The sequence below is a fragment of the Hylobates moloch genome, unplaced genomic scaffold (assembly GCF_009828535.3).
Source record: "Hylobates moloch isolate HMO894 unplaced genomic scaffold, HMol_V3 SCAFFOLD_14, whole genome shotgun sequence".
Lineage (NCBI taxonomy): Eukaryota > Metazoa > Chordata > Mammalia > Primates > Hylobatidae > Hylobates > Hylobates moloch.
Window position 1 is genome coordinate 52,731,023 of NW_026652289.1, and position 13,994 is coordinate 52,745,016.

Genomic DNA, 13,994 nt, shown 5'->3' on the forward strand with positions numbered 1-13,994 from the left:
TAAAAAAAAGAAAGAAAAAATAAAATAAAATAAAAAAAAAAGAACTCATCCTGAAAAAAAAAAAAAAAGAAAAGATAACCATCTAAATGTTTGGCATACTTTAGATAATTATATGATGAAGAACTCTATATTCATTTAAACAAAATTACAGTTTTAGTCAATATTTTAAAATTGTTTATGATTTTTAAAACTTTCCTCACTGTATATTTAACAACTTTGCCATAGCATTCAGGCATTATACTGTCATTGGTATTAGTCAAGTTCAATGATTTTATTCATTTCAAATTGAACTTGGTGTTATAAGTTTTATAATAGGTATTACCTTCTTTTAGCTTTATAAGTTCTTCAGGTCATTATTTATACAAATTTTATCTGGCTTGTAAGGTAACACAAACCTCATAAAACATAAATTTTTAAAAATTTTTTTTTAATTTGTGAAACACTTATCCATTAGCTCCACATTAAAATTTCTTTTCTCCCAAACTTACACTACGTCTTGAATTATTCAGACAAGCAAAGATAAGTAAGGAGTCTAAGGAATGTGGTTTGGTTTTTACCTTTAAAACTTGGACAGTAATTTGGAAGTGCAGCTTAGTTCAACTCCTTTTCTAAATAAAATTCTGCTCCATTTGCAACTCTGAACACGTAAATTGAAGGGGTGGCTCCCATGGCCAGTGCCTGACCTCTGTGCACACCTTGGTCTGGCGTGACCTCGCCCACACTGCACACTGCAGCCATATAAATCAGATTTTTGACATGTTATAAAATGCAAGTCACAGCTGCTGTTGTCTGCAGTATTCAAAAACTTTTGAAACACTGCATGTCCAACAAAATTTATTTTTTGTGTGAATGTAAGTTTTTATTGAGGGTAAGTCCTATTTGTTTGGAAAAAACAAACAGTATGAGTCAGTGCTTTTTAAAAATCAAATAGATTTAATGTTCTCCTTCCTGCCTGTTCTCGCTCGTGTGTGTTTCTCTCGATTGCTTGCTCGCTTTCTCTGCCTCTCTGCTTGTCTAAGAAAGAGCTGTTGGCTTTGAGAGAAGACCTTGGTATTACAACTGTGTTAATAGATTGAGATTTCTGTTAGAGTCTTTCTGTTTAGGTCAGAAGTGTTCTTTATAGAACAGAACTGGGAGCTTGTAATCATAATGTAAGTATAAATGCTTCACCTCTTCAAGTATACGTTTGAATTCTTTTGTTTCTGTTATAGCAGGAAATTCATATGTAAGAATGTCTTATTAGCTACATTGCTTTGCCAGATGCCAGACATTTTGTGTGTGTGTGTGGTTAACATTTTCTTTTTTTTTTTTAATTTAATTTTAAGTTCCGGGATACATGTGCAGATGTGCAGGTTTGTTACATAGTTTGTTTATAACATGTGTGCCATGGTGGTTTGCTGCACCTATCAGTCCTGGACATTTTTTAAAAGAAAGGTTTGCATAGATTGGTAAATGTAATGTGCAATCTATGGTAAACTTAAAAGTGCTTTTATAAAAGCTTTAAAGGCTCAGTTCATTCAGTTTTACTTACTGTCTCATCGTTCATGTAAAATTCCATGTAGTACTCTACTATGTTAATAATGTTTACTAAAAATAAGCCTTATTAGACTTTTCTGCAGAGAGATATTTAAGATTAAATTACATTATTTAGGCAATGATTTATATTAAGTACATTATTGATCTTTTAGCTTTGTTCATATTTTTTACTGAAATGTAATAGGTATCTAAAAATGCTGTAACTAAAATTTGTCCCTAGTATATAAATGTCTTTATTATTTTATTTTTTACATTTAAGAATATTGCTATTAGAATATTTGACATTTTATAATGCCCTTAAAAGAAGACTATTTTCCCTAAATTATTATTTTTTAAACTGTTTTAGGTACTGTTTTTCAACCCTACTCTCTTGACCAAGAATGAAACTATTTACAAATTAAGATGCCAACAGGTAATTTCTTATACATTTATATGTTTTTGTCAATATGTGTCCATAGCAATAGAACAACAATCAAAAATGTATATTAACACAAGGCTGTATTATTCCCTTCCAACATCATTGGAAGAGATGTGAATATGAAATTAATATTTCAAATATGAAATATTTGGTTTTGAGACCTTCCTTTATGACATAAAGCTATTTTATTTTAGACATATGTGTTTTATTGGTTTTATAACCTGATAAATTCTAGCTTGTTCTATATCTGAAATCAACTCAAATAATAAGGAAATAGAAGTCAGAATAAAAGTAGATTCAGAAATAGTGATTCAGGTTAGATGAGTTTTCTTTATTGATAAAATACATGCCAAGTGTTGAGATATGTCTGACTATAATCCAATTAAAACAAGGACACTAATCTTAGCTGTGATAAAGTTACATTCCACCCTCAGTGGAAAACCATATATGATGAGGCCTTTGATGCTGATGTAATGTTAATTTTATTTTTTAGCCAAATTATTCCTGAAACATTTTATAATCTTGTTGAAAGTTGTTTGATGATGAAGAAGCATGGCATTGTGTAAAAAAGAAAAAAATCTAAAAGAATTCATTTTGGTTGATTTTACTTTCTTTTTCACCAGTTCTCTGTAGTTCTGACTTCCTCTTTACATTTTTATACTCTTAGGGCTATAATGTGATGCTGAAACAGGATTTTCTCAATTCTAAAGTAGAATAAAAGTTTTAAAATTTGAAATTCTGATTGTGGAGATATCTGACTCATAGCAATTATATCTTAGCAAGTATTGATATCTTAGTGGCACATAAATGCTAGATAATTTTTAAAATTAGTATACTAATTTTAATGTCAAATTGGAGTCCCAATGGGAGTAATGCCATTTTCTTATTCCGATTAGATGATTCTGGGTTATTTCCTAGACAGAAACAATTAGGAACTAACAATGTACAATTTTAAAGCAATATAATTTCCCCTTTAAGGCTGAAAGATAAGATATTCACCAATTTTCTCTTCATAAATTACTAGTATAATGACTCAGTGAATCCTTCTGTTATTCTAATTTTTTCTATACAATGGCTTTGGTGGACAGGGATTTTTAATAAAAGGTTTTGGGGGTGAGGCTAGAAGGAAGGAGAGGTATCAAGGGAGAAAGGGAAGGCAGAGAGATAAAGATAGATAAAGGAAAGGTCATAAAGAAGGAAGATGAGGCTGAAGAAAGAGGAAAGAGAGAAAAGAAGCCAGAGAGAAGTAGAAGTTTATTTTCTTAATATTCTGAAAGATTTGGCTGTATATCAAGCTATGACTTAGCTTTTTAATTTTTCTTTGCAACTTTAGATATGCCTTATGGTTAGTAGCTATTACCTAAAACACTTTGCAAATCAACACCTTATAAGATTATTTTTGGTTTCTGACATTTAGATTGTCATATAGGAACGTTTAAAGTTAACTTCGGAAATAAAAAGTTAATTATCTAAATCCTTTACCAGCTGCAATTTCAGATATTAATGTATTTGAGACCTAACAGGGAAAACAAGAATCTAAATAAATTCTTGGGACAGGGAAACGCTAGGTAATACTGCCGAATCTCTGTAGTCAGTGAGAAAGGCGCTGTTTGTTCTAAGATGCTAGTCACCTCCTTTTAATCTAACTAATATAGATATTCCTTATTTCTGTTATATAGTGTCTAAACCCATTATGGTTAATGGCCATATCTTTAGGACATAATTTTTCTCTCAAAGAGATAGAAGTCCCAGTCTGTCAAATAAGGAATAGAATTAAGTCTTTCATTTTGAGAAAAAAAATTCTTCATTCTGATTTTCAGAATTGCTACTTCAGTTTAAGATAGTTATTCCTATTCCTTGTTGCATTAGGAAAATTTTAATTTGCTTTTCTCTATTTTATATATGTATGTGTTTTAGATCACGAAGAGCCCTGTGGTCCCAGTCACAAGTCATTTTGCCTGAATGGGGGGCTTTGTTATGTGATACCTACTATTCCCAGCCCATTTTGTAGGTGAGTGAAATGGACTAGGGGGAGATGTTAACTTTATTTTTTATTGTCTACTAACTTCTTTGAGAAGTGATAAAAAGTAAACAAAAAGTGTAAGGTGAAAAGATGTGAGGCATATTCTACATATTTATTTAGGGAAAATTATCCTTTTAAAACAAAACAAAAACAAAATAAAATAGCACATAAAAGTCTCACTAATCAAGGTGTTTATTTTGAAAATTGGTAATGGTAGTTCCTAGCCTAGACACATTTTAAAAAAATAATCCCTTTTAGTGAACTCTTTGATTTTAACAATTTAAAGAAGGCAGTCTATGCTTAATATTACTGGCAAAACAGCTAGGGAATTTGCTAATCAAAAAAACCTAAAATGAGATATTTTATTTTGAGTTTTTAATGCATAAACACACGATAACTGAATTGGCACCAAAACTTACACTTTATATGTTAAAAAGCAAAAGAAGGGTTAAGTTTTTCTAATGGTGGTAGCAAATAAAAAAGAAGGGTATCTTAGCCACTATTGTTTTAAAATAATATAATTTACTGTGGGAGTACAGATACAGCTAGTGACCCATAAAAAGCTTCAAAATAGTACTTCTGTAGCCTGATTCCTATGAGTTTGGTTGAATAGGATTTAAATGTATATAATAAACCTCTTTTAGTATATGAGTTAACATCATAGTACTGCCCTATACTGTGGAGCTAACACCCAAGATCTAAAGATATTTTGTAACACATGTGAATTACTCTTTCTTGTTCTTTAACTGAAATAAGTACAGAATCTAGATTTAAGATCTTGCTACATAAAAGGATAGAAAAGTAAAATTCATAGGAAAAGTTAAAGATACTGGGATGTAGTATGGAGGAGAGGAGGCAGAGAGAAATAACCTCACAATTATCTCAAGAAGTTTTTAGGGCTTTTCATATGGGGAATAGTGCCCAGGTGTTTTTCTTCTCTAGTGAATATGAAAAGGGAAGGGAATGGAGGAACAAATTAACAATTAACACTCATGATGTGCCTCAACAGTATACTCTTTTTTTAAATCTATTTACTGAGATATAATTTATGTATGATAAACTGCATTCATTTAAAGTGCAAAATGGATTAATTTTGACAAGGGTTTGTACCTGTGAAATCACCACCACCATCACATCTAGATATAGAACATTTCAATAAATGATCCCCCCAAATTTTGTTGCTGACTCTGCTCAACACTTAATTCTCACAAACACCTTAGAGAAAGGAGGGAGGGGAGACCTTAGAAAATAATTTTAAAAAAAGGGGGGGGGAAATGAGAAATTAGGTGACATGCCAAAGGTCATATAGCTGGGAAGAAGAAAGATGTCACCTTTGAATACAACTCCCAAGTTTCACTTAACTTTATAATATATTCATACTGGATTCTTTCTAAGGTGATATGGCACGTAGCATGTTTAAAATAAAACAAGAATGCTTATCAGAAGAAGTACATTTAGGTCGGGCGTGGTGGCTCACACCTGTAATCCCAGCACTTTGGGAGGCCGAGGTGGGTGGATCACGGGGTCAGGAGATCGAGACCATCCTGGCTAACACGGTGAAACCCCATCTCTATTAAAAATACAAAAAATTAGCCGGGCATGATGGCGGGCGCCTGTAGTCCCAGCTACTTGGGAGGCTGAGGCAGGAGAATGGTGTGAACCCGGGAGGCGGAGCTTGCAGTGAGCCAAGATCATGCCACTGCACTCCAGCCTGAGGGACAGAGCGAGACTCCGTCTCAAAAAAAAAAAAACAACAAAGAAGTGCATTTAATAATTTAAAAATACTAACATTCTGTGTCTTGATCTTGATGATGGTTGCATGGGTATAAAGACTATCCTTTCTCCATTGAATTGCCTTTGCCCGTTTGTCAAAAATCAATTGATCATTTATGTGCAGGTCTATTTCTGGACTATTCTGTTGATCTATGTTTCCTGTCTTTTCACTAATACCAGTCTTGATAAACGTAGCTTTATAATGAGCAAAATCAGGTAGCATGATTCCCTAACTTTGTTCTTCGGCTCAATGACCTTTAGCCTTATTTTCTAATAGGCAGTATTTAATGTTAAAAATTTTCAAATACATTTCTGTTTTATCCTAAAAATTTTATAGTTTGTTGTTCAGTTTTAGATTTAAACATTTTTTCATTATGATTCCTTCTGTAACCTATAGGGTGTTTTCCTATCCTTTTATATTTATATCTGATTTAATGGCATTGTGGACAGAGTACTTGGTCCGTCAAGCTGTGCACTTAATATCTATCTGTATACTAGCTATCTGTTATACCTCACTGAATAAGTTGAAAGAAAGAACTAAGAATGCTGGAATTTGGAGATTCATTAAAATGGAAAGAAACCTAGGTTGTTATCCTGCTTTTGTACCTTGGATAGATGCGTTTTTAGTGTATTTTCAAAAAGTTACCAACGATAGAGAATGGCCAAGTTTGCTGGCAACCCACACCGGGTGTAAAAATGTATATAGTTTCTTCCTAATATCAGAATGTAAGAGTAGTAATTAGAGAGTAGCTGAAACCATGCCACATGGGTTCATGATGGATAGCAAGGTCACCACATTGCACAACAGCAGGAGGTTCTGTGGCTTGGCACCCTCTTTGCAACGTGAATGTGTATTCTGGAGTTGCTAAACACCCTGGAAGGAAGTGAAGTAGGGGAGTGGGGTAGAGAACAAAAGGGCAACTGAGAAAAAAGGAAAAAAAAATAGTCACTAAAGGTTCAGTGACATTGAATGGCAGATATATTTAAAATCATATTTTATAAAAATAATTGTTTTCCAATTATCTTAGGAGCACACCTCTAATGTAGCCCTATAGGCTGTAATAGCAATAGCTAAGAGTGATAGGCTCATTTTCCATCCCACTTCATACTGTTTTCTGCATTTCCTGTTTCTATTATGACATCTCAACCATCTTGTCACTGAGAAACCCCAGACTTATATTTGACTCTGTATTGCCCTCTTGTGCAGTTGTCAAATCATATTTCTACATTTGCTGTATCTCTCATCTCTCTAGTCCTTTCTGTTCTTACTATCAAACTCCTTGCTTTGTCTATAGAAATAGTCCCGAACCAATTTTCCCGGAGCCTAATTCTCATCAACTGTCCAGCTAAAACAAAAAAAACCTTCAGTGACAGCCCTCACATCTATCCATCTACCACTCATGAAATAATACCTTACTTGTTAGCCTAGCTCTTTCAGCCTTCTACCATTTGGCCCTCAAACTACCTTTGTGGCCATTTCTTCCTTGGTCTGCATTCTAACTAGAACCATTCACTATTTACATTAGATATACTTTATGTTATGTTGCCTGCCAACTCCTCCTCTTTCTCCTCCTCCTCAGTCTACTCTACATGAAAATGAAAATGACAACAATGAAGACCTTTATGATGATCTACTTCCACTTAATGAATAGTAAGAGGTATATTTTCTCTTTCTTACAATTTTCTTTTCTTTCTTTCCTTTTTTTTTTTGAGACGGAGTCTCACTGGCTGGAGTGCAGTAGCGTGATCTCGACTCACTGTAACCTCCGCCTCCCAGGTTCAAGTGATTCTCCTGCCTCTCAGCCTCCTGAGTAGCTGAGATTACAGGTGTGTGCCACGACACCCAGCTAAATTTTGTGTTTTTAGTAGAGGCAGGGTTTCGCCATTTTAGCCAGGCTGGTCTCGAACTCCTGACCTCAGGTGATCCACCCACCTTGGCTTCCCAAAGTGCTGAGATTACAGGCGTGAGTCATTGCGCCTGGCCCTTTTTTTTTTTTTTTTAAGAGACAGGGTCTTGCTCTGTTGCCCAGGCTGAAGTGCAGTGGCTTGATCATAGTTCACTGCAACCTCAAACTCCTGGGCTCAAGTGATCCTCCTGCCTTAGCCTCCCAAGAAGCTGGGACTACAGGCACACACCACTGCACTTGGCAATTTATTTTTTGTAGAGGATGGGGTTTTGCTGTGTTGACTAGACTGGTCTCAAACTCCTGGCATCAAACTCCTGGCCTTAAGTGATCCTCCCACCTCAGCTTCCCAAGGTGCTGGGATTACAGGCATGGGCCACTTCATTCAGCCCCCTTAATGAATTTCTTAATAACATTTTCTTTTCTCTAGCTTGCTTTGTTATAAGAATATAGTAATACATAAAACATATAAAATATATGTTAATTGACGGTTTATGTTATTAGTAAGGCTTCCAGTCAACAGAAGGCTATTAGTAGTTAAGTTTTGAGGAAGTCAGAAGTTATATGTGGATTTTTGACTGCATGGGGTTGGTACCCCTAACCCCTCTATTGTTCAAGGGTCAACTGTACTTGTGCCTTTAGATCTAAAATGCCTCTAGTCAGCATATAGTTGCATCATGTGTTTTCGCCCATTTTTCTAATCTCTTTTATTAGATAATTTAATCTATTTACATTTAAAGTAATTACTGATAAGAAGGGGCTTTTGTAATTTTGCTATTTATTTTCTGTATGCCTTATCACTTTGTTTCTCATTTTCTATTTTACTGTCTTTTGTGTTTAATTGATTTATTCATAGTAAAAAGAATTTTTTTTTTTTTTTTTTTTTTTTTTTTGGTGGTTTTTTCTTTTTTTTCCCGCGGGAGTGCAATGGCGTGATCTCGGCCCACCACAACCTCTGCCTCCTGCGTTCAAGCGATTCTCCTGCCTCAGCCTCCTGAGTAGCTGGGATTACAGGCATGGCCGCCATGCCTGGCTAATTTTGTATTTTTAGTAGAGACAAGTTTTCTCCATTTTGGTCAGGCTGGTCTCGAACTCCTGACCTCAGGTGATTTGCCTGCCTCAGCGCCCCAAAGTGCTGGGATTACAGGTGTGAGCCACTGCACCCAGCCTGTAGTAAAATGTTTAAATTCCTTTCTCATTTCCTTTTGTGTATATTCTGTAACTATTTTCTTTGTGTTTACCATGGGAATTAAATTTAACCTTTTAAAGTTATAACACTAATTTAAATTTATACCAGCTTAACTTCAATCACATGTAAGAACTCTACTTCTTTGTAGCTCTGTCCCCACTTCTTTCATTTATTGTTACAAAATTATATTTTTATATATTGTGTGCCACAAAACATAAACTAAGAATTCGTCTCAATACATTGATCTCTTAAATTATGTAGAAGATAAAAATGGGGTTACAAACTATTTTTATGATAATACTAGCTTTTAAAATTGTTCATGTATTTATCTTTATGGATATCTTTATTTCACCATGTAGGACTCCCTGAGTTTTTCTTGCGGAACAGGTCAAGTGATAATGAATTTTGTCAGCTTTTATCTCGGAATGCCTTAAAAACTCTTAGTTTGAAGGACTGCTTGTTGGATATTGGATTCTTGGTTCCAGTTGTTTGTTTATTTAGCCATTTGAGTTTATCAGCCTACTGTCTTCTGGCTTGCATAGTTTTGATCAGAGAAATCTGTTGATAATCTCATTGAGGATCCCTTCTGTGTGAGGAGTCACTTTTCTTGCTGCTTTCAGGATTCTCTCTTTGGCTTTTAAAAGTTTGATTATAGCGTGTCTCATTATGGGTCTCTTTGAGTTCATCTTACTTGGAGTTCATTAACCTTTTTGGTTATTTATATTAATGCCTTTCATCAAATTTGGGAAGTTTTAAACAATTATTTCATTAAATATTCTTTCTATCTCTGTCTTTTTTCTCTTTTTGGAACTCTCATAATAGGTATGTTGGTCCATTTGATGGTGTCCAATGGGACCCTTAGGCTCTGTTCACTTTCTTTAATCTTTTTTCTTTCTGTTAGACGACTCAACAGTTGTCATTATCTTATGTTCATCTATTTTAACATAACGTTTTAAAATTATAAATTTCCCTCTGAGAATTAATTTAATAGCAGCTCACAATTTTTGATGTGTCATATTTTCATTTTGTTTAATTCAAATGTTTACTAATATCCTTTGAAAGTTTTCTTTGATCTGTTAATTCTATGAAAGTGTATTGCTCAATTTTCAGCATTTGTGGATTTTCTGGTTATATTTTATTATTGGTTTCAAGTTTAATTCCATTATAGTGAGAGAATATACTCTTTACAATTTTGTTCCTTTGAAATTTATTGAGACTTACTATATGGCCCTTCATGGAATCTATTTTGGTTGATGTTTCATGCACATTTGAAAAGGAGCAATTGATGGGTATAGCATTCTATAAATTTCAAGTAAGTTGCATTGGTAAATAATGCTATCCAAACATTCTTTTTCCAGACTGATATTTTGCCTGATTATGCTATCACTTACTGAGATATGTATGTTAACATCTTCAAGTGTGATGGTAGATTGTCTGCTTCTCCTTCCCCCAGTTTTGCTTTATATATTTTGAAGCTATGTTAATTATTACATGTACATAAGTTTAGACTTCTGATGTGCTCTTGTTTAATTGACCCTTTTATCATTACACAATGTTCTGCTTTATCTTTAGTATTACTTCTTGCTGTAATGTCTACCTCTCTGCTATTAATATAGCTTTCTATTTGTTGGTGTTTTACACAGTATATCTGTTTCTATCCTCTTTTAACCTATCTGTATCTTTATATTTAAAGTGTGTGTTTAATAAACATATAGACATGTTTTTTAAAAATTCAATCTGATAGTCTCTTTTAATTGTATGATGTAGTCAATTTAGTCCATCTGCATTTAATGAACTTACTGATATGGCTAGGTTTAAGTCTACCATCTTGCTGCTATTTTCTCATTGTCCCATTTGCTTGTTGACCAGCATTTTCCTCTAGCATTCCTTCTTTCCTGCCCTTTTATTGGCTAATTAAGTATCTTTTAAGTTCCCACTTTATTTTCTTCATTATCTGTTGTTGTACCTTTCTATATGACTCTTTGAGTAGTTATCCTAGATATTACAATATACATTCTTAATTTATTACAGTCTGCCCTCAATTAGTACTTTTACTCTTTCTGAACAATGCAAGTGTCTTCTAACAGTTTAAATTCTTAATCACTTTTTTCCCTTGCTACTATTGTTGTGCTGTCAAATATGTTTAGTGATTAGTCCATTTGCATTTCACACAGTTTTTGAAATAGCTGGGTTTAACTTTATTCTCTTCTCGTTTTCTGTTTATTTTGTCTGTTCTTCGCTCCTTTTTTCATATGGGAGATTTCATTTATCCTTTCTGGCCCAACCCAGCTTTTGATTGAGTGGCTAAATCTTTGTTTTCTCCACTCTGAAAGTTAGGCACTTTGGAGCTTTTGAGCTAATCTTCATAGCCCCTTGTTCCATACAGGTTCAAAATCTGACAAAAATCTGGCTGGGAGGAGGATACTTGTTATGTGTTTGTTGTAAGCCCCTCCTACAAGTTTAAAATAGATAATATGTTCACATTTTTCAAAGATCAAAAGCAAAACCAAAGATAGGTTAATGTATATTTCTCTCATTTCTGTCTCTATTAACATTTTTCCTCCCTGTGTACTAAAAGAAAGCAGTAAGCCCTTATCTAAACTTCCAGTACTTCTTTTTGCAAATTCAAGGAAATACAAATGCGTATTTTAACCTCCCATTCTTAGTATAATAGTTCTTAATATATAATAGTCATTCAATAAGTATTTGTCAAATGAAGCAAAGAACAAACATTGTATACTTGTGTGGTCCCATATGGTAGCCAGGAGCCATGTGTGGCTACTGAGCACTTGAAATGTGGCTAGTGTGACTGAGAACTGGACATGTGCAATGAGCATCAAATAATCCTTAAATTTTGAAGACAATATGAAAAAGTGAACTATCTCAATAACTTTTATATTGATTACATGTTGAAATGATAATATTTTGGATATTTTGAAGTGAAAATATATTACTACAAATAATTTCACCGTTTTTGTTTTTTTTTTTAATGTGGCTATAAAAATTGGGGTCAGGCATGGTGGCTCACATCTGTAGTCCCAGCACTTTGGGAAGCCAAGGCAGGAGGAATGCTTGAGGCCAGGATTTTGAGACCAGCCTGGACAACATAGTGAGACCTCATCTTTACCAAACCAAACAAAACAAAACAAATACCAGGTGTGGTGGCGTGTGCTGACAGTCCCAGCTACTCAGGAGGCTAAGGTGGGAGGATTGCTTGAGTCCAGGAGTTCAATGCTGCAGTGAACATGATCATGCCACTGTACTCCAGCCTGGGCAACAGAGCAAAACTCTATCTCTAAAAAAGATAAAAATAAAAATAATTAAGAAAAATTTAAAACTAGACACTTTATTTCTGTTGGGGAGTATTGCTATATGTACTATCCTGTATTTCTTTTTTCTTAATGACATATCCTGGATATCTGCTCATTTTAATATATGGCTTCCCAATTCTTTTTTTACAACTAGAAGGTATTCTGTTTGTGTGAATATACCATCATGTATTTAACCAAGCCTCTATTGATGAATATTGTACACACAATGCAGAAGCACACACCGTGTGTACCACTGTGCCAAGCTAAATTTTACCTTGCACATAAATCTGCACATGTGTGAAATTATACGATTATATATCAGTAAAATAAAGTCCTGGAAGTGAAATTGCTGGGTTAAAGATAGATGCATTTGTAACTTGAATATATGTTGCCAAATTGCTGTCCATAGAGATTATGCTATTTTGAATTCCCACCAGTATATCTGGGTACGTGTTTTTCTATAACCTTGCAACAGAATTGTCAAACTTCTGAGGTTTTTCAAATCTGACAGATGAAAGCATAGTATCTCAGTGTTCTCTTAATTTTTATTTTCCTACTTATGAGGAAAGCTGGGCATAGTTCAGTTGTTTAAATACTAATTAAAATGTTTTTGATAATGTATTTGTTTACATATTGCTTTTATATTAGTAAGATTAGCCTTTTGTCTATAATATTAATTATAGATAATTATTTATAGCTTATTTTTCCTTTTACCTAGCTTATGGGGTTTAGTTTTCCATGCAGTTGTTTTCTGGTTTTACTGCAGTCAAATCTATCAATTTTTTTTTAAAGCTCTTCAAGTTTGAGTCATACTTTTAAAAAAGACTTTCCAGCCAGCTGCGGTGGCTCATGCCTGTAATCCCAACACTTTAGGACGCTGAGGTGGGTGGATCACCTGAGGTCAGGAGTTCCAGACCAGCCGGGCCAACATGGTGAAACCCCATTTCTACTAAAAACATAAAAATTAGCCAGGCGTGGTGGCAGGCGCCTGTAATCCCAGCTATTTGGGAGACTGAGGTGGGAGAATCTCTTGAATCTGGGAGGCAGAGGTTGCAGTGAGCCGAGATCATGCTACTGCACTCCAGGCCAGCCTCCTGAGTAGCTGGGACTACAGATGTGTGCCACTGTGTCCAGCAATTTTTTTTATTTTTAGTAGAGATGAGGTCTTACTATGTTACCCATACTGGTCTTGAACTTCTGGTCTCAAATGATCCTCCCATCTCGGCCTCCCAAAGTGCTGGGAATATAGGTATAAGCCACTGTGCCCAGTCTCTATTTGGATTATATATATGGCTTAAGATATAGATCCAGATTTATCTGTTTTAATATGGCTACTGTCTTAGTCTGTTTCTGCTGCTGTAACAATACTTGAGACTGGATAAGACAGTAGAAATTTATTTCTGACAGTTCTGAAGGCTGGGAAGCCAAAGATCAAGGCACCAGCTTTTGGTGTCTGGTGAGGGCCTTCTTGTTGCAAGCTCACATAGCAGAAGGGGCAAATGCTGTGTCCTCACATGGCAGAGGGCAGAAGAGCAAAAAGGGCCGAACACTGTGTCCTCACATGGCAGAAGAGTAGAAGAGCATAAAAAGGCCTAAGCTAGTTTCCTTTAGCCTTTTTATAAGGAACTAGTCCATTCATGAGGGTGAAGAAAGCCCCAACTCCTTATGCCAGCACAATGGAGATTATGTTTCATCATGAATTTTTAGAGAGAATACATAGCACCTACCCAGTCTTCCCAACATTATCAGTTTATAGATCATAATTCCCATTATAATGTCAGCCCTGTGAGGGCAGAAATTTTTATCTATATGTTTACTGCTAGAACAGTACCTGAAACAT

The 13,994-nt window shown here is 34.7% G+C and overlaps 1 protein-coding gene across 18 annotated transcripts in view; it reads left to right on the forward strand.

Moving 5' to 3' along the window:
• The window catches only part of NRG4 (neuregulin 4), a 147,840-nt gene that overhangs the window by 57,241 nt on the left and 76,605 nt on the right, over positions 1-13,994 (forward strand). For 17 of the 18 annotated variants that reach the window (XR_009209561.1, XR_009209559.1, XR_009209557.1 and 14 more), the window contains 2 exons: positions 1,883-1,948; positions 3,872-3,965. Coding sequence is in view for 13 of the 18 variants with exons in the window: in XM_032176111.2 (XP_032032002.1) it covers positions 1,939-1,948; positions 3,872-3,965 (104 nt within the window). In the remaining 5 variants the exon portion in view is untranslated. Of the gene's footprint in view, positions 1-845; positions 869-1,882; positions 1,949-3,871; positions 3,966-13,994 lie in introns of those variants that run through there. The other variant, XM_058427155.1, reaches the window with a different exon arrangement.